Source organism: Alnus glutinosa, chromosome 9 (assembly GCF_958979055.1).
Source record: "Alnus glutinosa chromosome 9, dhAlnGlut1.1, whole genome shotgun sequence".
NCBI lineage: Eukaryota > Viridiplantae > Streptophyta > Magnoliopsida > Fagales > Betulaceae > Alnus > Alnus glutinosa.
This window is the reverse complement of record NC_084894.1, coordinates 8,204,344-8,231,926: the sequence shown is the minus strand read 5'-3', so window position 1 is coordinate 8,231,926 and position 27,583 is coordinate 8,204,344. Positions and strand designations below refer to the sequence as shown.

The window sequence follows — 27,583 nt, the reverse complement described above, 5'->3', positions numbered from 1 at the left end:
GCTGTAATCTTAAAAGATATTAGATCTAAGAGATTATTACATAGAGAACCTCATGTTAATCGAGAGTATGAAAGAGGGATTTATATGGATAGTATTCTTTGTGGAGGCAAGCAAGATTGTATTGATCAAATAAGAATGAGTCCTATAGCTTTCTTTGAATTTGTAAAATTCTTGCTGACAACAACCTCATACGTGAAACCATTAACATGTCTATTAAGGAACAAGTGGTAATATTTATGATTGAACTTTTGTCAGTAATTTAAATTTATTGTTGGATGTTATTTATGACTCTCCAAATTTGAAAATATATGATTATTGTTAGTCAATGTGTATATTTTAGTTAAACATAATTTTTTATTTTTTATTTTTATATTATTTTACATTAATATTTTTATGTTGTGGATAAAAATTGATTTTTATAAGTTAATATGATTGAATGAAAATATAAAAAATATTTGTGATTTTCCGTATGCGCCAAACACCGAAAAATGCTTTCGACCGAAAATATTTTCCTGAAAAATGACTTCCCTGAAATCATTTTACAACGGAAACCATTTTACGTCGAAACAAACGGAGCATTAGAGAAATACCAAATATAAAGAAGAAATTATACAAATCCAGGGTCATTGTGTGTGCTGGTTTTATATAGGAGGTCCAAGAAAAAAATAAAAAGAGAAAACTTTAAGGGTCAATTGGACTTGTAAACAAGTATTCTCAGTGAGAAAGCTTCAATGGCTTGAATCCAATTCTACCAGGTATATAACCTTTATCAGCTTTTATTTCATTTCATTTTTTCTTCTGTCAATGATTCATTTTAGACTGTTTGGCTGCTGGGAATTCTTGGGAAAATAGATTTGAAGGCTTGGAGAAAGTTTAGTTTGCGATGAGATTTTTGAATTTTTTTGAAACCCTAATCCTAAACCTTGTAACAGACATGTCTTCGGAGACGGAATCCCCATCGAGTCCTCGGAACCAGCGCTTCTCCTGCACCACCTGCTTCGATGCCCTCTGGTTTTGCTAGTGTACGCTCTTTCTATTTGCATCTTCGATTTCAATGTCTCATTCCTATTTTGCATCACGATCCAAATTGCGTGGTCCAAAGAAAACCATACATATCAAACAATATATTAAATCAATCAGCTTCTTTTAACCCTGATTCTACCTTGTGCTAGTAATGTAGTAACTCAACTGGTCATTGTTACCATCAAAACCCATTATCTTGTTCATATTCCAATAAAAAATTAAATTTCCATGAATCGGCAATTTTGATACCGCTATGATTTGTGATTTTTTGGAATTTGTTGTTATTTTATTTTGGTTATGAGGATGCGCTTTTGTAAGTCTTAAAACCATAAGTATTTGGCTCAAGTGGTAAGGGCTTTGGTTTTTGTGGTAGTCTCATGAGGTCTAAGGTTCGAATTCCCTTAGGTACAAACAATTCCCTTAGGTATAATTTGGGGCCAGCCAGCTGGCGAAGCCAGAGTATTACCCGATCCGTGTGGAGGGGCCGTTTTACATAAGTCTGAGGTTTGCGTGACAGGGGTGGGTACACGAAGTGGCCCTGCCTTGGAGGAGTTCCTTGTCATAAAAAAGAAAGAAAGTATTGATTAAAAAAACTGTCTATTAAGAGTCTTAATTCAGGAAGAAAGAGAATTGTTGCACCGTGAGCGTGTTATTATGAATTATCCTTTAATTTTTCTTTGAAATTGAAACTGAATTTCCTTGAAACTTTCTATAACGTATGATTCTTCTAGCATTTGTGATTTGCTTGTTATTCAGAGAAAAAACCTTTTGGTTTTCTCTCGTGAACTAGAGGTGTTCATTGTCTTTTGTCATAACTTCTCTGTGTCCTTGCGTACTTAACTTATATATAAAGGTTGTTGTATGCATAACGTTTAGCTCCACTCACCATTTTCTTAAATCTTCTTTGCTGGAGGCTTTTGCTCATGTTTATGGTTCATACTTCACCTTATTCATGGTCATTTCCCTAGTTTTGTGATGGGTTTGGTTCTGGATAGCCTTCTGTATGGATTATGGCCCTATATTTTATTTTTTCCAAGAAACCTTACCTTACTAAGAAAGTTGACCATCTAACATTACTATCTTTAGTTTCTTTAGGATTTTCTTCATGGTACATCTTCAGCATTCTTGTTTCCTCAATGAGTGTTTTTCATTTTATTAAATTACCACTTATCCTAATTAACACATTTTAACAAATTCCACTAAATTTAAGTTTTTCTGCACTCCTGATTCCCTTCTTTTGCTATATATAGTTTGTTTGTAATTCGCTCATATTAAGAGTTCGTGCCACTAACCTATGCTATGGGGTTTGGCTCTTTTCTTAGGTAAGGTTCTAGTTCTTGCATGATTTACATGCTGCTTGATTTCAATCTTTGTGACCTGCTCTCCAACCTTGTTTCAGTTATTCCCAGCTATTTTATATCCTTTACTGCCACTTTATTGGGCCATCACACAACACAGACCAAATTTTTTTCAAATCCTTTATTTTCCTTTTCTCCCTACTGGTTTGGTTGCTCCGTTTGCTTATAGCAATGTATGGTCAATGTGATGGACATTTATGTTATGGCAGCACCAGTTCATCAGATGCAGCAGTACTATAGGCTTGGTGCTCTTGATAACTGTTCTGAGAAATGGACCGCTTTTGTTGATTGTTTGAGTTTAAAGACAAAAGGGTCTACTGAGGTTCAGGTTTGTTTTTCGAACTTTATTCACTTGTGGATTATATATATATATATTTTTATGTGCATCACTTTTCCTTGTTAAGGCAACATATAACTTCAATATCAGGGTGCTAAATCAAATGCTTCATGGATTAATCTTCACCACTTTGTTATTGGTTGCATGTGTTTCGATATAGAATGTTTCCCACTAGATGTCTTCTATTTTCTTCTTAAATATTTCATTGATTTTTAGTTAGTGTTTATACATTTCCTTTCTTGTTCTATGTGTGAGTACTAACTCTCTACTCTAAGATGTGGCTGAAAGTGGCAGCACAGAGTGCCCGCCAGGAACTGCATCACGGGTGAAGGAGATTGGCACCTTCCTATCACCCCTTACAACCCCCCCCCCCCCCCCCCCCCCGGGCTTCTTCCCCTTTGCCCCTCCTAAATTAGATACATTTTTCCCAGCATTAGTCTATGATGTTTAAGTGTCATTCTAATGTGGTGACAAATTTAAAATTTTGTAGTATGCGTGGATGGGAATAATTGGGAGGTTATAGTATAGTTGTACGATTTGCAGAAAGATTAGCAGTAGTAGAGGGGAAAAAATTAGATTTCCTGTCACAATTTTTACAGAATTTGATATGAATTATGAGAAAATTTGGTTATGGTATAGGAGGTAAGAAGTAGTCCATGCATGGAAATGGAAAAATGGGATGGTATTCTAGTATGTGTATATTTTGTATGTTCTAAAGATCCTTCAGAAAAAAGAAAGGTAATAAACATTGCTTCTCCTATGTGGAAGGTCAAACAATTTCATACTCCTCTCACATTGATTGAAAGCTTATAAGTTACAGAGATCAATTTCCAAGTTTGTGTGGGAGGCGGGGAGCATCTACATGTTTATTTTGGATAGAACTTTTTTGTTGATGTGGTTTGAATTGGTGGGTAGGTGAATAGAAGTACCGTGCATCACACTTTAGGGTGGCAATTCGTGTTTGTGTTTCGGGTTCGGGTCGTTTCAAGGTATGAGTGTAAGACTATATAGGTCAAACCTAACCCAACCTATTTAATTAAGTGGGTCAGACTTCTCCGCTAATTTTGTGTAGGGTTTGTTTCGAGTTTGCGGGTTGTGAAAATTGTTAGCCCTAAATGTCACGTGTTGGGTTCAGATTGTGTCGAGATGTGGATATAAGACTTTATAGGATTGACCCATTTAATTAAACATGTTAGACCCCTCAACCCTAACTTGCTAATTTAGTGTTGGATTCGTGTCAGGTTCACAAGTTGTATTGCAAGCCCTAATCACATCCATATCCCATTCTCGTTTTATTTGGCAAAAGCAAGTAACGCATAATCCATTGTTGAAAGGCTTTCTTACCTGCACACCTTACACTTTTTGACCAACCTTTTCGGCAGCTTTCAAATTCGGCTTTGGTTTGTAGAACATGGGCAATGGTGGAGCAAGTGCAGACAACATCTATTGTGTTGTATAGTATAATACATGCACTTAGCTGACTTAGTGGTCATTTACGCACTATTAGCTGACTTGCCAAACCGACTTTGTGAGCCACTATGTACTTGGCTTTGGATTTCTTTCTTCTATTCAAAATGGCCTTAGAAAAAAAAAAAAAAAAATGAGGAAGGCTTTGGTTTTTTTGGGAACTTAGGTTTTGAGCGTTTTGCACTATCAATGCACTCAATCTTTTGTTGTTGGAATTTCTCACTGACCATATTTGCAAATAGATGTAGGTCTTTGTCCCAAACTTCGTATATATTGCATCTTCTGCATATGATTGATTTATTTTCTTTTTATCTTTTCTACTTGTTTGCCATTTAAATCCTTAATTTATCATAAAGACTTTAATTTAAGTTTGGAGGTATATATTTAGAGACGTGATTAAGTAGCTTACCGCAAGGTGTTTATGCATGGACAAGTATTCTCAAGTATCTTGAAGGAAAAAAGCATGGAATGAAAGATTCTTCATATGCGGCAGTGTTAATTGGCCAATGGATTCCGAGTGACTAACGTACTTGACAGAAGACTGATCAGCTGACTTTGAAAATGGCTTGAGAGAGATGGATAGAGGTTCTATTATAAATACAGTAATTTAATTGAAAGAATTTGTACAATACATGCTAAGTATAAAGATTTTGTGATGCCTGAAGACTTTTCATTCACAATTTGTTTTCCTCTTCTATTTGTCACTTGAGGTGGTGATTATGAATTTAGTTTGGCCTATAAATATCCTTGTATTCATAGGATAACAGGCTAAACACTCTGGATGCAGGAAATTCTAGAAATTCGTGAGAAAGCCAAGCCTCACATATGGACTTATCGGACCCCAGAAGAAGCTTCATCTCACTGGAAAGAACTATTTGGACATTCAGATGAAATGGACTGACAGAGATGCAACTCCACGAGCACAAAACTTCATTGCTTCGTTTTTTTTTTTCCTTAAACTATACACTGAACATCTGGCAATTCGGGAACTAAAGAATTTAGACAAAGAATGTTGAGTAAACTCAATTGACTGAATGTGCCAAGAAAGGGAGACTCATTCATTTTTGTAGTTCTTTTTTTCACTCGTTTCTTTAGAAATGAATTTTGAATTAACAAACAGAAAAGATGAATGGAATAAATAATTTCATGCTTGATGTGCTGTTGTTAGGTTTATACTTTATATTCTTACTATTTGTCTTTGTTTTCTTCCCCTTTCAAATCATGTAAAGGAAATATTCACTTTTCTAAAAAAATAAAAAAATAAAAAAAAAAAAGAACAGTTTTCTGGTGGATGGTTATATGACGGCTTTAGAGAACTTGCTTATGGAAAAGCTGTTTTTCAGAGAGAAATCTATTGCATAAACTGATCTTTTCCTAATCTTCTGCTATTTGCCATGCAGAAGAGATGCATATATGTTTGTAATTTACAGCTGTTGCACTGGTGGTTACAGGCAATGCCTGAGATTAGCCGACAGTTAAGATGGTGGCGAGGAGCAGGTACCTAATGAAATTGCCTGGAAGAATTTTTTGTTTTTGGTTCTTTGCTTCCTCTTGGTTATTGAACCAAATTGAAAGTATCAAACCCACAAATTCCAACTCATTTCTAAATATATATTTTTTTTTTTTCTGAAGCAGTTTTTTTTTATCTATCGAATGAGAGACCTGAGATCAAATTTTGCTTATAAACCAAATGAGACTCCAGGAATACAAAGAAAAAAGAAAAATAAATAAAGAAGAGGGATAAACTACCCATATCAGTCAATGATGCTTCACTGTACGATAAAAACAAACAAATTAAAAAATAAATTAATAGTCTAAAAGTAGATAAACTGCCCATATTATAAAATAGTTAAAGATCCATAATGGAGTCAAGATTTTTCTCTCGAGAGGGAGCCGGATTAATAAAATAATACTAATAGAAATAAAAATTCAAAATCCCCAAAATGCGAGAAAAGCGTGATATTTACAATTAAGAAATTTTACTATAACCGGAAGTTTGAATTTTCTGGTATGATATACATAAATATGTGATTGATGCTAGGATATTAAATGCTTACAACTTTGAGCTTCAATCACATATATGTTGACCCATGTCAAAAGTTGTAAAATAATTGTATGTGTAGCATTACTCTAATCACCCACACAAGTGAGTTCTCTTACAAATTTTGATGCTAATAACGACACTCACACTAACTAGACCATTCTTAACCAAAAAAACTCATTTGGTTTTTCCCCTATCGTTCTTTCTTTTTTATTTTTCAAAACATTATAAGCCCACTTGAGTGGAGGTCGAGTGGCCCTCTTTGTTGTAGGGTCACTAAAGTGGCCGCCGAGTGTCACATTGGTTGGCCTCTCCTATTTAATCACCACATCGACCTTACTTGGATACACTGATATTCACCTTACTTGAATACTAAGTGCACAAGAAGTGAAATATGCTTCAACTAAAGCTCACTTCTTAATCATGGAATACAATCTTTTCTCACAAGACTCAAGAGTACTCACAAGACCATCTATAGGTGACCATCGCATTCCTCACGACTCTTAGAGTACACCAAAATACCACCACAAACTAGTCGAGGTACTCCTGAAACACCCGGCTCATCAAGTCCATAAAGCCCGCTGGGGCATTAGCTAACCTAAATGACATGACTAAAAACTCATAGTGGCCATAACGAGTGGTAGATGTCATCTTCTGAACATTCTCACTCCTGATCTTCAACTAATGTTCTCCCTTGTTTTACTTCTCTCACAAGACTTGCTACCTTCCATTTGCTTCTTTGTTGTGACATCATCATATCGTTCTATATTATTCCCATAAAATATCTTCGGTGATTGAGCCTGAAGCTACACTTTGTACTGCTTGGTTTTCTCCTCACCATGTAGCGCAGTGATTCACAATTAGTAGTCGGGCATGTATCGAGAGAGTATAAGACAAGGAGGAAAGAATGAAGAGATTCAAAATTGAGAAGTATCAGGAGAGTGGAATCGTCGGGCAGATCAATTAGTCCGACTAGCCACAACACTAAAAGCCGACGTGGACAAAGCCGAAAAGGTGTACCTATTGAGTACCTCGACAAGCCCGCAATAGCTTAATTGGAAAATATAATTGTTTTTGGATTAAATGGTTGAGATTTTGCCATATTAACATTTGTAACTTTTAAATACAAAAAATATGATAAATAGTAAGGTAATAATTGTTGAGTTGTTAGAAGTGATAAATGTTGATATGGTAAAATTCTAACTATTTGATTTGAAAATAATGATGGTATTTTAGAAAATCTACATGATAGATTACCTAAATAATTCTTAAAGATCCCAATTCACCTAAATTATTTCTTGTTCACACAATATTGTATGTCCTAGCTAGTAAAACTTGGCATATATGTATGATAGTAAGTTGTATGTATGGAACAAATGATGAAAATAATTTTTGAATGAAATTGAATATGTTTCAGTTTAGAGTCCTAGTTGATATTGGTACAATATATTATGTTGCCTGATAAAGTAGTAGTAGCACCACGTGGATATTGTAAATAATATGATTATCCAAATATGGCGTTACGGAGGGAGTAGAGTTTCACCGACTGCCCTTTGCAATGGTGGACAAAATAAAGATCCCCCCCCACCCCCCTATAGAGAGTGAGAGGGATGTAGTCCCATACCTCACCACCACCCTCTGCGGAGGTAGACACCAAAGATAGGGAGGGGAGATCCACCTCTAGAAAGGTAGCTTCCACCTTTCTTTCTTTTTTTAAAAAAAATTAAAAAAATTAAAAAAAATTACAAGTAACAAGACTAGTCTCCACATCTGGAAAAGCGAGCATGTCGTTTTAAAACATTCTTATATGAAGATGAGAGATATTTTTTGAAAAACATTTGTGTTTTATTTTTTATTTTTTAAAAGGGGTTAATGGTGAAAGTCACGTTTGAAAACTCATTTGGATTACGATATAAATTTCCTACAAACTGGTTTGTAAAAAATTCCTTACAACCAACATATAAGATTGATATGTGTCTCTTGACATATAAGAAACACATGTTATTTAAATAGCATGTGCTTCTTACACACTTTTTTAATACCATTAATAAAAAAAAATGTGCTTCTCACATGTTTAAAGGACACATGTCCTTTTTATATATGGGTTTGTAGAAAATCTGATTTGTAAGAAATTTGTGTCTTTTGAATTATGCTTGATTGGCCATTTAAACGATGTTTTTGCCAAAAAAAAAAAAACCCACTTTTCAGATATGATCCCAAATAAAACAATTTTCAATATTGGTTTTTGAAAACACTTTTCTAAACAAAAAGCGCAAATTAAAATAAAAAAATCTTTCCACTTCCATAGAAGAATGTTTTCAAAACAAATGCTCAATTATTTATTTATTTATATAGATAAATACTCAATTTTTTTAAAACAAAAGAAAAATGCTTTTGAAAACACAATTATTATATTATAAAATTGATTAGAGTAATAAAAAAATAAAAAATAAAAAGAGAGAAAAAGAAAAGGGTTGTAGTTGTTGCGTGCCCAATGGTTAGGCATGATCCATCTGCGACCATGGCTGGGTTGCCAAGCTGTTGTGGCTGGGTTGCACATCCGTTGCGATTGGGTTATACCTAGCCACTGCGGTGGCTAGATTCTCTAGCTTTGGCCATGGCGACGTAAGAGTGTACAAGCGGTTACGATTAGCTGTTATTGGCTAAATTCGCTAACATCCTAAGGTGGTTATTTAATTTTAATAATCGCAATCGCAACTGCCTCCGTTTAAGCAATTAGTGGTTATTATGTTTATAATTGGCGGTTTGAAAACTGCTTTTTAATTTGGACTTTGAGCCAATTTTTAGGTAGGTTTTAATTTTTCAAAAAAATAAAAAATAAAAATTGGACCTTTTGGTACAAAATTAACAAATCTAAATATAAATCCAAACAACCAAATACAAACCAATGTTTAATATATATAATTTTTTCAATATATATATATATAAAGGTTGGCGATTACTGGTTACTAACCGCCTTCACCTACTCCTAAAACCGCTAACCACCTAAGCGGTTTACAGTTATAAGCAATTAGTAACTGTGGAGCAGTTATAACCGCTCCGTTTATACAGGCCTAATGCGACCTAGCCACCACCATTGGTAGGTATGACTTAGTCGTCGTGATCGTCAAGTGTAAAATGAAGTTATTACTCTAAACTAAATTTAATGTCATTTATCAAATTCAAACTTATTAAACTTAACTTAGAAATGTTTGGTTTTATTGTCTTGTTTATCTCTTGTTCATATCTGTACAAGAAATGCATAAATTCATCATTAAATTTATGAGACCACATGCGAATTTCACAGATTCAATGGTGAATTTATAAAAAAGATAGACAAGAGAATGACCCTAAACACATCTCTAAATTTAATTTCATCCATAAGAGAAATGCTTATTTGATTCTGGCGTTTATCTCGCGTGCATCTTTGCTGAGTTAGCATGCTCCATTCACCTTTAATTAAAATGAAAAAAAAAAAAAAAAAAAAAAAAAAAACACTATAGCGGATGAAACATGCAACTCAACAAAAATGTACGCAAAATGAGTGCCAAAATTTATTTATTTTTTTTATTATTATTATACATAATGATTAAAAGTAATGCCTTTAACACATAAGTCGAGTAACTATTAAAACTTACCCATAATATGACACACTCAAGCACACCATTGCACTTTATGATAATGCATTTCAAAAGAGTGAATATAGATAAGTTATTATAGTTGATAACAACAAAGATATACTCAGTAAATGACTTAGGAAAATGATACATATATATATCTTCTACATATTTTTTATGACAAAAATTTCTTACAAATTGCTTTGTAGGAAATTTTATACAATTTATATATAAGATTGACATGTGTCCATTAGCATGTGAGAAGCACATGTTGTTTTAATAATATGTATTTCTTACATGCTTTTTAATAGTATTAATAAAAAAATATGTGTTTCTCATATGTTTAAAGGACATATGTCACTCTTATATGTGGGTTAGGGTGGGCAATTCGGGTTCACGGGTCGGGTTCGTGTCAACCTGACCAACCCGATTACATAAACGGGTCCGACACGAACCCGACCCGATTATTAATCGGGTTGTGACACGCGACCCGAACACGACCCGATTAATAATCGGGTAACCCGAACACGACCCGACAAACACGACAAATAAACGTGTCACCCGTTTACCCGACACGACACCAATTTTATAATATGCATGTTTTTTCATGGAAAAAAAAAATATTTTTTGGGTTAATTATAAGTATATTACTTCAAATATAAAGTAACCGGTGCTTGATGTTGAGTCTAGTTGACATCAAAATCTTAACAATTTTTCTCGTACATCAAAACAGTAGACATCAAAAATTATTCAGTTATCAATTTTTTTTCATAATATGCTTGAAATTTTGGGAAAGAAGGGTCAGATTATTTACATAGTCAAAGAAGTGATACAAGGTTGAATTGTTGAGCAAATGGGAAAACTAGGTTCCATACTAAGCTAAGAGCATTATTTGAAGCTTGGGCTTCTCTTACTCTACATTCCTAGTTGTGGTAATACCTTTGAAATTTATTTTCACCTAAATGAGGTTTGAAGTTGGCAGCGTTTTTTCATCATTCCGTAATTTTATTTTATTATTCTTTTTTCTAATTGATAACAGAAATGGGTTCCAAAGGGGGGTCCTTCATTCCATAATTATATATTAGAACTGATACCTCTAAATACAGAAGCCACACCGCATGCAAAATAGAAGCTTCATCCCATGGAAGGTAGTTCCAAGCCCTAGTTTACACAGACTTCCCTAGTTTATCAAGCACATACGGCATACAGAAAACAAGCACATCAGAGACAACTGACAAAAAAAAAAACCACCAATGGCTTCATGTCTTCGATTGCCGGTTTTTTTTTTTTTTTTAATCGGGTTATAATCGTGTTGGCGGGTCAACCCGTTGGCGGGTCAACCCGCGGGTTGACCCGCCAAATACGATTATAATCGGGTCGACCCGATTATGACCCGAACCCGATTATAACAAACCCAAACCCGATTTTTTCGTGTCGTGTTCGCGGGTCGTGTCAAAAATTGCCAACCCTAATGTGGGTTGTATGAAATTTACTACAACCCGATTTGTAGGAAATTTCTGTCCTATTTTTTATATATCTGGATGCAATCAAGTTTTAAAACTATTATTGAATTTGTGTGACTTAATGTGAGTCCATCAATTCAATAATAGATTTGAAAATGAGATGCATAAAAAATATATTTAAATAATTTCTCAGTGGCTTAACAACTATAAAAGAATCATATAATTTAAAAATTCAAAATCAAATCTCAAAATAAGCACTAATTTGTAATTAAAAAAATACATATATTCCAATATTAAGGTTAATATATTTGGAAATAAAATCCCTTAAATATTAAACCAAATTAAGTCAGTGTTTATTGCCACAATTATATATTTATTAAATAAGATCAAAATACGCTTAACTAGGGTTGAGCATGGGGGGGGGGAGAGGGGGCGGGGATGCCCTTTTTTTGGCCCCGCACCCCGCTAAAATTTCCCTGCATCCGTGCAGGGCGGTTGGGGATGGGGAAGGGATGCACGGGGCTGGGGTTAGCGGGGATCCGCGGGGATTCCTCACCAAGTTCAATGCCTAATCTAGGTATCTAATTCTTCCACAGATAACACAAAAAACAGCTAAATATAATCACAAGCAACAACAAGCATACGAAGAAGAAAAAAGCCAATGAATCATCTAACAAGAAACCATCTTCTTTTCCCTCGTCTTCCTCTTTTTTCCCCTCATCTAGTCCTCTTCATCTTTTTCCAAGGTCGAAGAAGACTCGGAGGCCTCTTCCTTGCCATTCACAGGCACCGTAGTCCTATTTTCTTCAACAGAAACTTCCGTATTCAATTTTTCCTCCGCCATTGATCAAACCCTGTAAACATTCACCAAGCCTAATTTTTAACGCTGTAACGATCGATGTTGATGAAGAAGAAGAGGAGGAGGAGGAGGCCTACCTAGGTCTAGACCCACCAAAGGCCACCCTTGCCGTCGATCTCCGGATCAGAGACCGTGAACTCGGAGATGTCGCGGTTGTTCTTGCGAGCCGGATCGCCATGGTCAACGAACACTTGTGAAGCCTCCGAGCGGCGCTAGGGTTAGAAAAGATGAAAGTGAGGCATGTACCCGCATAAAAACCCTCCAAAACCGCTATATTTGGGGCGGGGCTGGGATTGCGGGTTTGCGGGTTTTGTCTCACCCCTACTTTCGGCCTAACACCATAAATCCACCAAAACTAGCAATCAAGAATTATATCGGAAATTTCCGAATTAATAATAAAAAAGAAGTATACTGATTTTATTTCGCCTTTTTTTTTTTGTTTTTCCCTTCAAATCCCAAGTCAAATTTTTAGGAATTGTCAAAAGGTGTTATTCTTGGGATTCGAGAAAACAACAGTCCCTGTATAAATACGTGCTGACCGACCAATTGTTTTCTCACCATTGCACTAGTTTCCGAGAATCCCAATTGAATCAACAACAAAAAAAGAAGATTTTTCTCTTCTGGCGCCTTTTTGCACCGGGACGTACTTCTTCAAACTCTTTCTTCGTCTTTCTCAGAGCCAAACACGTCTCTCTCTCTCTCCGTTAACTTGGTTCTCTTTTTGTTTGAGAATTCTCTTGGTTTTCTTGGTCCATGGAGGACATGACCGACGCGGTGGTGCCTGAGGGAGTGGTGGGCTCAGGAGAAGGGTCTTCGGGCCCAATGGGGTTGGAAGGACGGCCTAGGAATGACGGGGTCGATGGGGACAGAGGGCCGGGCTTGGGCGCAGAGAGCGCTGGGCCCGTCGTGGTAGTGGGCTCAGGAGAAGAGTCTTCGGGCCCAATGGGGTTTGAAGGCGCGGTGAAGAAGAGGAAGGGACGGCCTAGGCAGTACGAGTTCTATGGGGACAGAGTGGGCCTTTCGTCTTCAATGCCTGAGAGCCTGCCCAAGCGGGGCCCAGGAAGGCCTCCAGGTCCTGGTAGACGGCAGTTCTTGGCTTCTATGGGTGAGTTTCTTGCGCTTCGAGCAATTTTTTAAAAAAACAAGTCTTGATATCTAATTTTGCGTTACATTCAATATTTTGTTGCATGGTATTTATCCGTTTTGAGTCTCTTTCTTCAGTTTCTTGACTCTCCTATTTGAGTTATTTTGAGTTTTTTGTATGGTGGGTATGGAAGTTTGATGTTACAGACTCGGTGAATCTTTCTGGGTTTGTAAGCTAGGCTCTTCGAGGGGCCAACCTCCTTGTAAAAATTACTTTTGGACAATGAACTGATTACTTTTGGTCTCACTCTTTCTTCCGATAAGAGGGTAGAGCAACCACCCCTGGTGAGCATCGGAGGTAGCCGTGACCACCTCCCATGGCGCATTGGGGGTGGCCGCGACCACCCCCCATGGTACTGGGGTTTGTCGCAGCACCCCTAAAGGCTAAAGCTTTTGTTGAGGTAGCTGACCACCCATTTGAACATTCTTCTTCTTCTTCTTCTTCTTCTTTGATGGAAACGTGGAGGACTCTAGACGTGGGTGTTGGACAACTGCAGTTCATGGCCACGTGAAGGACTATCTAGACATGGGTAGTGGTGTGCTGCAGTTATTCATGGGTAGTTATTTAGTGCACGGGTAGTTTAATATGTGCATGGGTAGTTTAATATGTTAGTGGGTAGTTTAACATGTTAGTGGGTAGTTTTATTCTCAGTTACGTAGCTCTAGTATAAGATGAGTTCTAGAATGTGGAGAATAGATTATTGATTATTGTATTGGCATTTTGTCATTTGTGGTTTGTATCCAGCCCTAAGTGGATTCATTTGTGGTCTCTCCTACCCGAAAGGAGTTCATTATCTATCAAATATCTTTAATTCTGTTCAAATTATCGTGGGTTCCTATCAACTTGGTATCAGAGCCAGGTTCAAAATTCAAAGCATGGCTACCAACAAGGATCGCATTGAGAAATTGGAATTAGAAATTCAGGATTTGAAAGAAGTAATGCAGAAGATGAATGCAGAATCACAGTCCAGCTTTGCGGAGCTTAAGGAACTCTTCTTCAAGGGTTTTGAACATGGTGAATCATCTGCAGACAAAGGAAACGGAAATCATTCTTCCGGGCACTCGAATAGTTCTAAAGGATCGAGTAATTTCACTAAGTTGGAGTTTCCTCGGTACTCGGGAGACAATCCCAACGTGTGGCTGAACCGGGTAGTTCAGTACTTCAATTATAAGCAAATACCGGAGGAGCAAAAGGTATCCCTGGCAGCCTTTCATCTCGAAAGTGAAGCCAATCAATGGTGGCAATGGGTTCAAAAGTTGTACAAGGAAGAACAAGTACCCATCACATGGGACGCCTTCGAACGGGAGTTGCTGATTCGATTCGGTCCTACCGAAGTCGAAGATTATGACGAGGCACTTTCAAGAATCCAACAAGAAGGGACATTGCGGGATTATCAACAAGAATTTGAGCGTTTGGCAAACCGGGTGGATGGGTGGCCACAAAAGGCACTCGTGGGAACATTCCTTGGAGGGCTGCAACAGGATATTGTATCTGCTGTGCGAATGTTCAAACCGAAGACCCTCCGTGACGCCATTGAGCTAGCACGCATGAGAGATGATAATCTCTCTAGAGACCGGAAGATTGCAAGCGGTGAAGGGCCAACTATGTCGACAAATTCAGCCGGTTACTCAACACATACTACACGCCCATATTCATCGGGTGCTGCCAAGAAACTGTCATGGGAAGAGATGCAGAAAAGAAGGGAGAAGGGCCTGTGTTTCGGTTGCAATGAAAAATTCACACCGGGACATCGTTGCCAAACACCTCAAGCACTCTCTATTGAGGTTTCTGCAATGGAGGAAAGGTTTGAGGAGTTCGAAAATGGGGACACAAAAATTGTGGGTGGTAAGCGCGGAGCTGAAGAGGTTGAACCTCTCATCAATTTCTCCACATGAACCTTGAGGACAAGGTTCTTCTTCCAGGCGGGGCAATTGATGGAAACGTGGAGGACTCTAGACGTGGGTGTTGGACAACTGCAGTTCATGGCCACGTGAAGGACTATCTAGACATGGGTAGTGGTGTGCTGCAGTTATTCATGGGTAGTTATTTAGTGCACGGGTAGTTTAATATGTGCATGGGTAGTTTAATATGTTAGTGGGTAGTTTAACATGTTAGTGGGTAGTTTTATTCTCAGTTACGTAGCTCTAGTATAAGATGAGTTCTAGAATGTGGAGAATAGATTATTGATTATTGTATTGGCATTTTGTCATTTGTGGTTTGTATCCAGCCCTAAGTGGATTCATTTGTGGTCTCTCCTACCCGAAAGGAGTTCATTATCTATCAAATATCTTTAATTCTGTTCAAATTATCGTGGGTTCCTATCATTCTTCTTTTTTAAAGCTAGGGTATTTTAAGAAATTTAAGCAAAATATTATTCAATTCCAGTTAAAAAATTTGGTCATTCCTATCTTGCCACCAAACAAAAGAATAGGAATTGTTATTCCATTCCAACTTCTTATTCCCAGTAATACTCTCAATGAAACTCAAGTTGATCAAGGAGATGATACTAATGAAAATTCCCCTCACCGTAAGGAGATGGAGTTAGTTTTAATTAAAGTTTTGAGTTCCATGCCCCCTTGATTCACTGCCTCCTTCAATCAAATTGCTTCAATCCACTGATCTGCTGTGGTCTTCTCAACAAGGTTTCCTTCCGTCAAATTAACTTTTTGCTTTCATTTTTTTTATTCATTGAGTTTTAGGCATCAGCTCTTCAAACCTTGGGGTTAGGTGGGGTTAGCCCTGGTGAGGCACATTCTCAAAACTTGGTATTAGCAGAAGAAATAGAAAAACTTCATCCTGATCTTGAATTGAAAATTAGCTTTGAAAGTCGAGTCAAGTTTCTCATGTGCCATCTCTCCTTCAATTGATGAGATTGAGGTTGCCGAGGTTGTATTCAAAGAAAAACTTCAGCTTAATTTCTCGGATCTGCTAGACCCTCATCACATGCTTTAAATGTTGTCTCCAAATTGACATCCTCAGCTGATTCTCCATCCAGTCAACTTGCTTCTCTTCGTAAGGTCTAAATTTTTGCAGACCCTCTTTAGCGTTTGAAGCATCTAAGCAGCAACTCAAAGAGGCCAAAGTGCCTTTGTTAGAAAGAAATCTGTTCTAATTGAGTTTCTGAGACAGAATAAGGCTGAATATGATTGATCCAAACCAGGAATTGTGAAAAATGATTCTGAGATTGCTCATCTCCAGCAAGAGGTGAAAAAAAAAATTGGTTAAATTACTCTGCTCAAAGGGATTGCTAGTCTTGAAGAGAATCGCCACGTTTGGAGGAAACAATTAAAGATAAATCTTGCAGGAAAACTAATGTCACGACTTTTCCAGTGACGCATGCATATTCCAGTTAAAGAGCAAAGGAAAATTTGAATCTCAACTGATGAGAGCAAAAAAAAAAAAAAAAAAAAGTGATGGAACAGTGGTTGCTGAGACTGAATCAAGAGTGGATAAATCTTAAGAAACTTTTTGATTTCTAAGTGAGTTTCTCAGAAAGAATATGGTTGATCCAGATCAGAAATTGAGATAAATGATTCTGGTGGGAAACTAATATCATAGCTTTTCAAGGGAAGTATGCAATTCCAGTTAATAGAGAGAAGGAAAATGTGCAGCTTATCTGGATGAAACACCCTCATGAGAGTGAAAAAAGAAAGTGATGGAACAACAATCGGCAAGACTGGACCAAGAGTAGATAAAGCTTAAGAGCATTTTTCTTAAACAATAACTAAAGGCTTATAACATAAGGTGTTGCAAAATGGCTTTTAGCTTTCTCATTAGTGTTCAATTTCAGAGGCTAGACTCGTAGGATCTGGGACATTATGACTCAATTGAAATTTTTTATGCTTTTGTATCATTGTTTTGTTTATGATGAGCAGGCAATAAATGATTGTCCAATCTAGAAAAGAAGCATATTGATTTTCAGATGGATCTTGGCAATCATCTGGCTCTGGGCAAAGCTGAACTTGTCCCTTGAATCTTTATCAATTATTGCAGTAATGGCTACTTCTTTTGCCATTTCTACTAGTGGGTCACAGTTTTGGCTTGAATTGTTGATGTACACAAATTTAGAGATCAAGTGAGTGCTTGTCAGAGTCTTGTTGATTTTAGACAAACATTCTATCTGACCATATCTTGCATCTATCTGATCAGAAAACCTTAATCTAATAACACATTGATTATTTAATCACCCATAAATTCTTAGAAACTGGTTCAGCAGAATTGGGTTTGTCCCAGTAAACTATCTTTTAGATAGTTTAAAACAGAACCTACTTAAACCACTTAACAGTTTACGAGTTTAACAAAACAAAGTAAAATTTTTATTTCACAGTAACCAGTTATTTTGCGTCTAAAAATAACTTGTAGACAGAGATGAGTTTGATTTTATCTTGATGTTTACTTATCAATTTAGGTATAATTGCTTTGGTAATATACATTTTTATCAAATAGGTTTATTTGTTTATTTCATATGGATTTTTATGCAGGTGACTTTGCTGCAGAAACAGCAGGAGGAGATTTCACCCCTCATCTATTCACTGTACACACTGGTGAGGTAATATTAGATGGATGTGAGAGAATTTACTTGGTCATTTCCTATTATAGTTTCTTACTTGGCATATTGTCTATTCTATTAATGGTACATTAAGACATTATGTGTTGTCATTTGCAGGATATCGTTAGTAAGATATCGTCATTTTTTCAGGGTCCTCGGGTAGTTTGTATTCTTGCTGCTACTGGTGTGCTCTCCAGTGTTATAATTCACCATCCTCCTGCTTACGGTGGTCGTATGAAATATGATGTACTTTCGAATCTTCTTTTATCTTTCCTTTTTTCCTCATTTTTTTCTTTTTCCTGGACTTGTTGGATGGCTAGTTATTTTGGAATTCATGCATTTCATAAAGATGTCTTACCTTTTTTCGTTTTACTAGTTTTATAGACAATATCCTGTATCGTAGTCTATTTCTCATGTCGGTAATTTGTTGGTGATGTTGGATAGAAATGGTAAAGTCTGCCCTCACTCTACCCCTTCTTTCTTAAAGAAGGAAAGAAAAGGAAAAAGAAAAAGAACAAGATAATGTTTTGTCTATAAGACCCTGAAATTAACTTTTGCAGAATTTTATAAGCTTCTAAATAGCAGTTAAGGAGTTTGTACTATTTGTCAGTGTGTAGACACAAAAATACACGTGTACGTTTATAAATATGCACACAACCAGCACACATGCAGATACATACATCTCTCCCTCTCTCTCTCTCTCTCTCTCTCTCTCTCTCTATATATATATATATAGACCCACACACACACACACACATTTTGTATGTAGTTATTTCTCTCTCCCTTTCTTTTGGAAGAGTACTTCCGAGATGATACCACCTGCATCTTTGGGTAAATCGTCTCTGTGGGACATGTTCCTGATAAAAGCCATGATTGGTAAAGTGGGATGCCATCAGGACAAAAAGATTGTTATATAGAATTTGTTACGAACAATATTTTGAATACAGTTAGCACAATTCATTCAACCCCCCACCCAAGGAAAAAAAGAAAAGGAACAAGTATACAGTCGACAACATGATTACTGCATTCTGCTATCTGATATTTCAGGTTAGACATTTTACCAACATGCTGTGAGAAAACTGTGATATTGGTATGTCTTTGTCAAGTCTTTTGTACATGTTGTCTGAGTTTATTGTTTGTCAGTTGCTGTCTACATTTGTCAAGAACATGGTTACTATAAATTATCAAGACTCCCTAGTCCAATGAAGTTTCAACTTATGGGTTTATCACATTAGTGCTGCCGTTACCTTCAATCATTTTAGTTGTAATAATATTGTGTCACTGTTACCATCTGGATGAAAAGGTCCTTTGTGTTGGTGAAAATGCTCCAACAGGCACGGCTTTGAAGGATGCATGTTATGATTGAAAAACTAAAAATCTGGAAAAGGGAATTGATATTTCATATGTTTAACAACTATCATTTTTGAATATTTGAATCCTTTAGGTCCCACTTTGGTGCCATGCGGAAAATGAATTTGTAGGTTCCAATTCATATATAAGACATTAGAAATTTAAAGGTTTTTGTTTGTTCTTTCTTGCAGGGTCCCTTTGAGATTTTGAGCTTGTCTGGATCATATACATTTTCTGAAACGGGCGGTGTACGTGGGAGAAATGGCAGTTTAAGTATCTTAATGTCTAAACCTAATGGCCAGGTTTTTGGTGGTGGTGTCGCAAGTGCACTGATTGCGGGCGGACCCATTGAAGTAATGCCTTGCTTTTCTAATATTTTTAAGATTGGAATTACTGAATATTAATGTTTCCACTTTTAATTACGTATACTGATCTTAATGGTTCACTATTAGTCATTCCTTCAAGTGATTCTTTTAAGTGACCAAAAGGCTACAAAAGTGGATCAGTTAGGTTCACTTTATTAGAGTCAAATGAAAGATCAAAATCCCTTATTGAGTTACCACCAAAATAGATTCCAACAATTTATTTCATTTTTACAGTTGGAACTAAAAGTTTTTACCAAGATAAAAATGGTGCTTGTGGTAATTTCAAGCGCTTACAGTGCCAAGAGGATCCTGCTTCTGTTCTTAAGACTAAAAGAAGTAGAGAGGTTAAGAACTTAGAATGTTCGATTAAATTTAACGTTAGGGGTGTTCGTTCTAGTCGGAGTAAAGGCAAAAGGACTATTGATGTAATGTAGTCTAGAGTGTTTTTGGCGGGTTTAACGATTGGGCTTTAGGTCTTGGTTTCTCGGCCATTTGTGGGTTTTCTCTTTTGTTTTTTTTTGCTTGCTCGTATTTGGTTTCTTTTGTATACTTCTTGTATGCTTAGGGGCGCTTTACGCTTTTTTAATATATTTATTTGCTTACCTATCAAAAAAATAATTACTGTCAGACTTATTTTGGGTTCTCTTGATTTATCAGCTCACTGTTTCTAGTTTTAAGCAAAACATCAGTAAGGAACTCAAAAGGAGGCGCTCAGCTGAGTCCACCGCGGCTGCCAGTATTCCTAGTGCTTCGGATTTGGTAAGAGCTCCCAGTCATATTTCTAAAATGACTGATGGTGATGATAGTGGCGCTACACCGACATCTACATTCTCGGAACCAGTCCGTGGAGGAGCAGTTGGTTTCTTTGATTTGAATCAAAACATGGACCCACCTCCTCCATGTCCATTGCATCAAATACCAGTCAAAAGACCATTCCCTGACATCAATGCTAGTCTCCCTTAGATACTAAGGTCTCTCTTTCTATCTGTGCGCACGGGGGGCCTGTGCGTGTGCGTGTGGACCAGTGTTAACACGCACACACAAGCATCACATGACGATGACAATTTGTTTGATCTGTTAGGGTCTTAGATTAGTGGTTTACAGAGGCTGACTGGAGAAATTGAAAGCAGCTTACTTTGCATTAGTGGCAGATGAAGATGCACAACTATATTTTCCAATGAGTTACTATATCTGGGATTTACTAATTTTTGTTGTTCATATCAAAGCAGATCCTATTACTTCCTGGCTTAAAGATCTCCAATGGGGGCAATTACCCCACTCAATTTTTTAGAAAATTTTGAAAATTTGGCTATTCGTTTGATGAAATTCCTATGAGAATTAAGATTCCTATGAAAATTTCAATTTTCATTTCTATTTCTATTTTAGGTGGGAACTGTCAATCCTACCATATCTTATCTTCATGAGAATTACAAATATGATGTTTAAATTTGACTTTTTACTAAAAAATAACTTAACAGTTAATTTTAGATGTAAAAATGTTTATATTTCAGCAAAAACTGTTGGGGAAAATTACATTTACCACCGAAATTGTAATGTTCCCTTCAAATTTTAAAAGGTTGCACCCCTATCCAGGTCAATTGTTTTATGGAAATTATCATAAACTGAAAAGGGCTCTTCATCTTTGTTGTGAATGAATGTTACTTTTTGTTGGGTGTCCTCTCTCTCTCTAACGTCCCCTAATTATTATGCAATGTATATTAACCTTAGGGCCCTACTATAGGTCTAAGATTCGAATCACCTTGGGTGCAAACAATTCTTTGGTGCCAGCCTGCCAGCGAAGTCGGAGTATTATTCGATCCGTGTGAAGGGAGCACTTTGCATGGGTCCGAGGTTTATCCGATGCTGGTGGGTACATGAAGTAGTCTTGCTTTGAAGGGGTTCCTCGTTGTAAAAAAAAAAATGCAGCGGAATTCGCAATAATATTTTTTTGAACTGTCCCTCTACATGACATCACCATAGCACTAAGACATAAATATAATTACATATCTTAAAGTCACATGTTTACAACTTAAATTACACACCATGTCTTAACCATAATTACAAGTCAAATGCATACACAACCCAAAAGTGACAATATATATATATACACACCCTCCGACTACACTGGTAGACTAGTTCAAGTTGCAATATTTAGTCAGACAAAAAATTTGCACACCACAAAATACCCTTACAAAGTGCTTCTTCGCTTTACTCTGCCTGCTTGTCCCTAAGTCAGCATCTTCTGTAAAATATTATTTTATAGGTGGAAAGTGAATTCACGACTCAGTAAGCAAACATCAATTCATAAGATGCATATGAAATGAGCCGACATTAAAACATGAAGACAATGTTTTGTTATTTTTTATTTTTTATAAACATGGTTATCGTTTTACTTAAACACTAAAAGACACTTCGATGTAAATCACACTTTTGTAATCGCACTTTTCATAAACATAACTCACGTAAACATAACTTTCATAAACACAACTTTGTAAAATTATCATTTGTCGTAAATGTCCTTTTCGTGAAACTATCGTTCGTAAACTTGTCTTTCACAAAACTATATATATATCATAAACATACTTTCGTAACCATAAAACATCATATCAAGGGAACATAAATCATAAGAACTCATAACATGAACTATCATCACCCTGTCTCACTCTAACGGAATAATATCCATGTTAGATAAAGTAATGAATTTCTTCTTAATTTTGTATTAGATATTTGAGGCCTATTGCATATTTATATGTTAACTGCTAAATTTTTCACTTCTGATGTCATGCTATTTTATATTTCTCTTGCATGCGCAAGCAATTTATTTGCTGAAGGTATGCCACGGACGTTTATTAACTTTGTTAAGCCTTTTATTTTAGTTACCACTTAGTAAAATCTTCTTTAATATATAATAAGTAATCTAGAGGACATTATATATAAAGCCTGTTGGTGAGTCCATTATTTGTTTTCTGGAGGACATTAATTTCCATGTCTTTTGAAGCTATACCTATGCTGGCTGGATGCTTTTATCTTGCAGATAGTAAACTTTTGTTATTGTGAGGTGGTGTTTTACTTTGTGTTTTGCTTTCTGACATTTAACTTTTTCCATCACAGAACAATCTGGAGGACATTTACAGTCTTCTTAGGTTTTTGAAGGTGGAACCATGGGGAACTTGGGCATGGTAAGTTTTACCTCCATTTTTAGTGTTGAATGAACATATGTGATCTTAGGGTTCCCAAAATTGGTTATACCCGTTTTTAATTTTGTATAATTTCTGTTCCAAGCCTCCATGTGGGATGAATTTTCGGTTTAGAGATTTAGGCACCAGTGCCTGAGGTTCTATATTCAGTTTAAGTGGTTCCATTATGCCTATGATTTTTTTTTTTTTCCTTATTTTTGTTCAAATACTATTTTTATGCAAAGGCAATATTTGGCTATACCAAACTATTATAATGTGCTTTTTTTTTTTCTTCATGATTGTGAGATATAAAATAGAAACTAAGCTTTGTAATGAAAAATTTGCAAACATTAAAGGAGGCCTCCGTTGAGTTCTGCTTAACAATTGCACCTTTTGCTGGTTTTATAGTTTATGATACTTCTAGTCATATACAGAAATATGTTCCTGGGTTTTTTTTTTAAAAAAAAAAAAATTAATTAATTTTTTATTTTATTTTATTTTATTTTATAAGTGCTTGTTCCAGGGATATTATAGTGTGTGTGTGTATTATATGTTTAAGCAGCTACTCTTTGTAATTTCCTGTTGTCTTTTCTTAGTGAGTTGATGTAGAATAACCATTGTGTGATTTGTTTGATCTTCTGTATTCTAGGTGGAACAAACTCATTCGAAAACCATTTGAGGAGGGTGATGAGAGAGGGTTAATGTTGGTTCAGTCCATTTTAAAGCGGATCATGTTAAGGAGAACAAAATTTAGCACTGATCGAGAAGGCAGGTGAGTAATATAATTGTATATCCACTTTTTGGATGTGTTGCTCTAAAATTCTTGTTTGTTTGCAGGCCAATTCTCGTTCTTCCTCCAGCTGATATTCAGGTTATCTATTGTGAACTCACAGAAAGTGAAAAAGACTTCTATGAGGCCTTGTTTAAAAGATCCAAGGTATTTTTCATTCGTGGTACTGCTTATAAAGGGTCATTACTGATCGATGTCCCACTTAAGTGGGATCTTGGGAGGGCTGGCTTGACTATGGTTCTATTCTTCAGTATTTTTGCATGGTTGGCTGCTCTCAAGAGTAGAACTTGTGTACTTGGACTTGCACATTTTTGTTTCATTGCTTATATGCTTTGTTACTGATTTAAGGTTATCTTCGTTGATGTGTTTTGAATAAATGTCAATGGCCTAGAGGGGAAAAATCTAAGAGTAATATGTAGATGCTGAAATCTCTTCAGGTCAAATTTGATCAATTTGTTGAGCAATGACGGGTTCTTCATAATTATGCTTCCATATTGGAGTTACTTTTACGTCTTCGCCAATGTTGTGATCATCCATTTCTTGTGATGAGGTATGTTAGTTACCTTCCTTCCCTCCCCCTGCTAATGGATCAGTATAATTTAGTGATTAGTTTTAATGATTTTCTTGTACTTTTTTCTTTTTCTATTTAGGCCTTTTTTGGTATACTTTATGTGTATTAGAGTTGTGCCCCCATGTGCTTTTTGAAATACAGTACATTACTTCTAAAAAAAAAAAAAAAGAAGCTAAAATATTGAGGTAGAACTCATTTATTACTAGTTTCCTTAAAACTTGTGCATTATGAAGTGGGACTATAATTTAGAGACACAGGGGCTGACCAAAAATACAAGAGCTGAGACCAATACATGTAGAAGTATAAGTTCATTCTGATTGTTAACTATTGTACTGTAGATTATAATTGTATATAGGTTTATATACCTTTATTTAAAGAATTTCCCAATAAGTAGGATTTCTTATGTGTGGCTTGATTTTTTCAGTCGAGGTGATACACAAGAATTTTCTGATTTGAATAAGCTAGCTAAACGTTTCCTCAAGGGCAGCCACAAAGCCCAAGAAGGGGAAGCTAAAGATGAGCCATCACGAGCTTATATTCAAGAGGTCGTGGAAGAGCTGCGTAAAGGGGAAAAAGGAGAGTGTCCGATATGTCTTGAAGCATTCGAAGATGCAGTATTGACACCTTGTGCTCACCGCTTATGCCGGGAATGCTTATTGGCAAGCTGGGGAAATCCTACCTCTGGTTTATGTCCTGTTTTGTAGGTATCTGCAAGTTGTTGTCACAATGATTTGATTTTGGATTTCTTTTATTTTATTTTCTAGTAATGATGTGGTTTTTCTTCTCTTTGAAGCTTTTGTTATGAAATTACCAGCAATACAATTTCAAAATATTATTCCCTTTACAGGAAAAACATCAGTAAGCAAGATCTTATTACTGCCCCAACTGAGAGTCGCTTCCAGATTGATGTTGAGAAAAATTGGGTGGAGTCATCCAAAGTTGTTGTTCTCTTGCATGAACTTGAAAATCTTCGCATGTCAGGCTCTAAGAGCATTGTCTTCAGCCAGTGGACTGCCTTTCTGGACCTCCTGCAGATTCCTCTTTCCCGGTAGAAATTCCTAACACTATGGAAGTCGAAGTAACTCATTTGTTTGTGTGAGAGCAGTTGAGCACCATGCTGGTTCACCTATTAGACTATTAGTATATCTCTGATCGGAAATATGAGTTAGTATACACTCTTTGCAATAGCAGACTAACATGGAGTACTTGCAGGCTTTGAAAGGACTGGTTTTACCACTAAAAGAATTATCTAGCTATCCATTTGTTAGAATTTAGGAAGCTACAGAGTCTTGGTGTAATGAATTGTCATGTGTGTTTTTTGCATACAATAAGTTGTTAAATTTCCATGCAAGTTGATGGGGTTATGACGATGTTTTTTTAGGCTACAACCTTACTATTATTTTGTCTTCTATTTTTTTTTTCTTTTCTTTTTTAAATCTAAAGCAATATGCTTTGTATCTTATCCTTCGTGCTCTCTTCTGTGATGTCCTGGATGAGTGTCTTCGCCTTGCTATTCTTTATCATATGACGTCATTAATTCAAAAAATTATTTTGCTTTTCCACCAGAATCAGTTCTTTGTAATTTGTCACACATCGTCAATATTTTGATAGTTTCCATTTTGTCCAGGAGTAACATTCCCTCTGTTCGTCTGGATGGAACACTAAGTCTGCAGCAGCGGGAAAAAGTATTAAAGCAGTTTTCAGAAGATAGCAACATCCTGGTCTGTGACTAATTTATTCATTAATATACCTTCTTTTGTTCAGGGGGGTGGAGTTTAGTAGTCTTAACAAATGATCTGGGTTTGATTATTGAAGCTTCGTTCTTGTTCCTTAGGTGTTGCTGATGTCTTTGAAGGCCGGTGGAGTTGGAATAAATCTAACGGCAGCTTCCAATGCCTTTGTCTTGGTAATCGTAGAAGATTAAACTTCCTGCTTTTTAATTGTGAAATGGTCTCTCTTGTATGAAATAGCAGAAAGTAGTGACATTAGTATATCTCATTTTATGACCAGTAGCTTGTAGTTTTGGGTTGTGTCAGCAATTTGTTACTGAATTATATAAGATCACCGGGGATTCTGCACCTTCATAATGTACGACTTTGGTGCAAATTTAGCCAGATAATTACTTAGGAGGACCAGCTTTTTTATTCTGAAAAAACTGGCGGTGCTTATGAAATTTTGTAATTAGGCATCTATCATTTTTTGAACCCTTCCTCTGCTTTGACATGTTCATAATTATAGGCAAGGGTAGGAGGACATCGTGCTTCAAATTTTACATGCTTAAAAGCTAGGAGATGGATATGTCGTGACCACTTTGTTTTGGACTCTACAATCCAATTTGTCATTTTTCCCTGCTCTGACTTTGTCTGATCTAACTCTGATCTAAGAAATAGAAAGTAAAGCTTACGATCTTTTTTTTCTCCCGTACGCGTCTCTCTCCCTTCTCTCTAGAAAGTTTCTGTAGCGCCCTTCCTGTTGGTCTTTCCTCCATGGGAGGGAAGCTTCATGCTTCCCTCCCTACGGATTCAACTCCTCCCATCATCCCCTTTCCATCCACCTATCATCCCCCTCACAAAAACCTATCATACAACTTCCTTAACCATCTCCCAAAACTTTCTCTGGCTAGCATCAGAGCTTATCTCCACCTGCTGCATCAACGGTGAAGGCCTCTCCATCTTCAGATCGGTCTCCCCTTCCTTCTCCCGTTCTCCGCTATGGTTCCACCGGTATCTTGAAATTTTTAGATCTGATTTTTTTCAAATTAGATCTACTAATTTCAGGAGGCCTTTTCACTCTTTCCTCCACACCACTAGGTTTCATGGCCTCCCAGCTTCGATCCACTGCTTGCGGCTTCTCAAACGGACCTCTCCACGATGGAGCGTGTGCCCCACGCGCCGGACAGTTCGCCCCACGCGCCGGAGCGTCTCCTCCACGTGCTGCTGTCTATTGGTGAAGCAGCGGCTCTCCCCCAACTTCCTCCGCCTAGGCCTACTTCCGATGGTGGTTTGGCTGCCTTCTCTGATGTATTTTGAGGGTTTTATCATCTTTTACAAGTTTTTTTGTTATCTTTTACCTGTTTTCTGTCTTTATAATTTCTGTGGTTGGATTTTGGTCTCTCTTGCAGACCCTTTCTCTAGAGCTTTTGCTTTGATATTACTTGTGCCTGCTTTTCTCTGCCCCTTGCATAGGGGCTGTTACTCCCTTTACCGAATCAGTGCTCGCCCAATCCTTTCATTAGGATTGTTTTGGACTGGGTGGAAGGCCTTTAATCGGGTCATGCCCCTGTTCTTCATTGGTTTGGTCTTTAGTCCAACTTGTTTGGACAATTCCTTGGCTTTTTCCAAGGTTGATAGGGCCGGGATTTTTTTGGTTCTTTTAGAATTGGAAAACACCCATTCCCTCCTTTCTGTGATAGGCACAACTGTATCAGATTTGGGTTATTGTTGGGGTATCCCACCCCTCTGTTTTCATTGCTT

General features: G+C 36.7%; 1 protein-coding gene, 1 long non-coding RNA gene and 1 pseudogene across 2 annotated transcripts; all 3 read left to right on the top strand.

Annotated features, from left to right (window-relative positions):
- The first annotated feature begins 934 nt into the window (after positions 1-934).
- On the top strand, positions 935-5,153 carry LOC133877139 (uncharacterized protein C227.17c-like; annotated as a pseudogene).
- Positions 5,154-12,739: 7,586 nt separating this feature from the next.
- LOC133878535 (AT-hook motif nuclear-localized protein 9-like) lies at positions 12,740-20,877 on the top strand. The gene is made up of 5 exons (XM_062317095.1): positions 12,740-13,270; positions 17,791-17,858; positions 17,976-18,104; positions 19,400-19,561; positions 20,231-20,877. The coding sequence occupies exons 1-5, from the start codon at positions 12,919-12,921 to the stop codon at positions 20,534-20,536; spliced, it is 1,017 nt and encodes a 338-aa protein (XP_062173079.1). The 5' UTR covers positions 12,740-12,918; the 3' UTR covers positions 20,537-20,877.
- A 1,761-nt stretch (positions 20,878-22,638) lies between these two features.
- On the top strand, positions 22,639-26,234 carry LOC133877900 (uncharacterized). The gene is made up of 8 exons (XR_009901799.1): positions 22,639-22,752; positions 23,399-23,521; positions 23,587-23,686; positions 23,977-24,089; positions 24,535-24,814; positions 24,958-25,158; positions 25,738-25,831; positions 25,945-26,234. It is a non-coding gene; the product is annotated as an uncharacterized LOC133877900 (long non-coding RNA).
- The last annotated feature ends 1,349 nt before the right edge of the window (positions 26,235-27,583 follow it).

What these genes read in the sequence shown, in the direction of transcription:
- LOC133878535 (XM_062317095.1), top strand. Translation starts at nt 12,919, where the DNA reads ATGGAGGACATGACCGACGCGGTGGTGCCTGAGGGAGTGGTGGGCTCA. An exon ending in GCAGTTCTTGGCTTCTATGG is followed by an intron (nt 13,271 to 17,790) that starts GTGAGTTTCTTG and finishes ATTTTTATGCAG; the next exon opens with GTGACTTTGCTGCAGAAACA. An exon ending in GTGGTCGTATGAAATATGAT is followed by an intron (nt 18,105 to 19,399) that starts GTACTTTCGAAT and finishes TCTTTCTTGCAG; the next exon opens with GGTCCCTTTGAGATTTTGAG.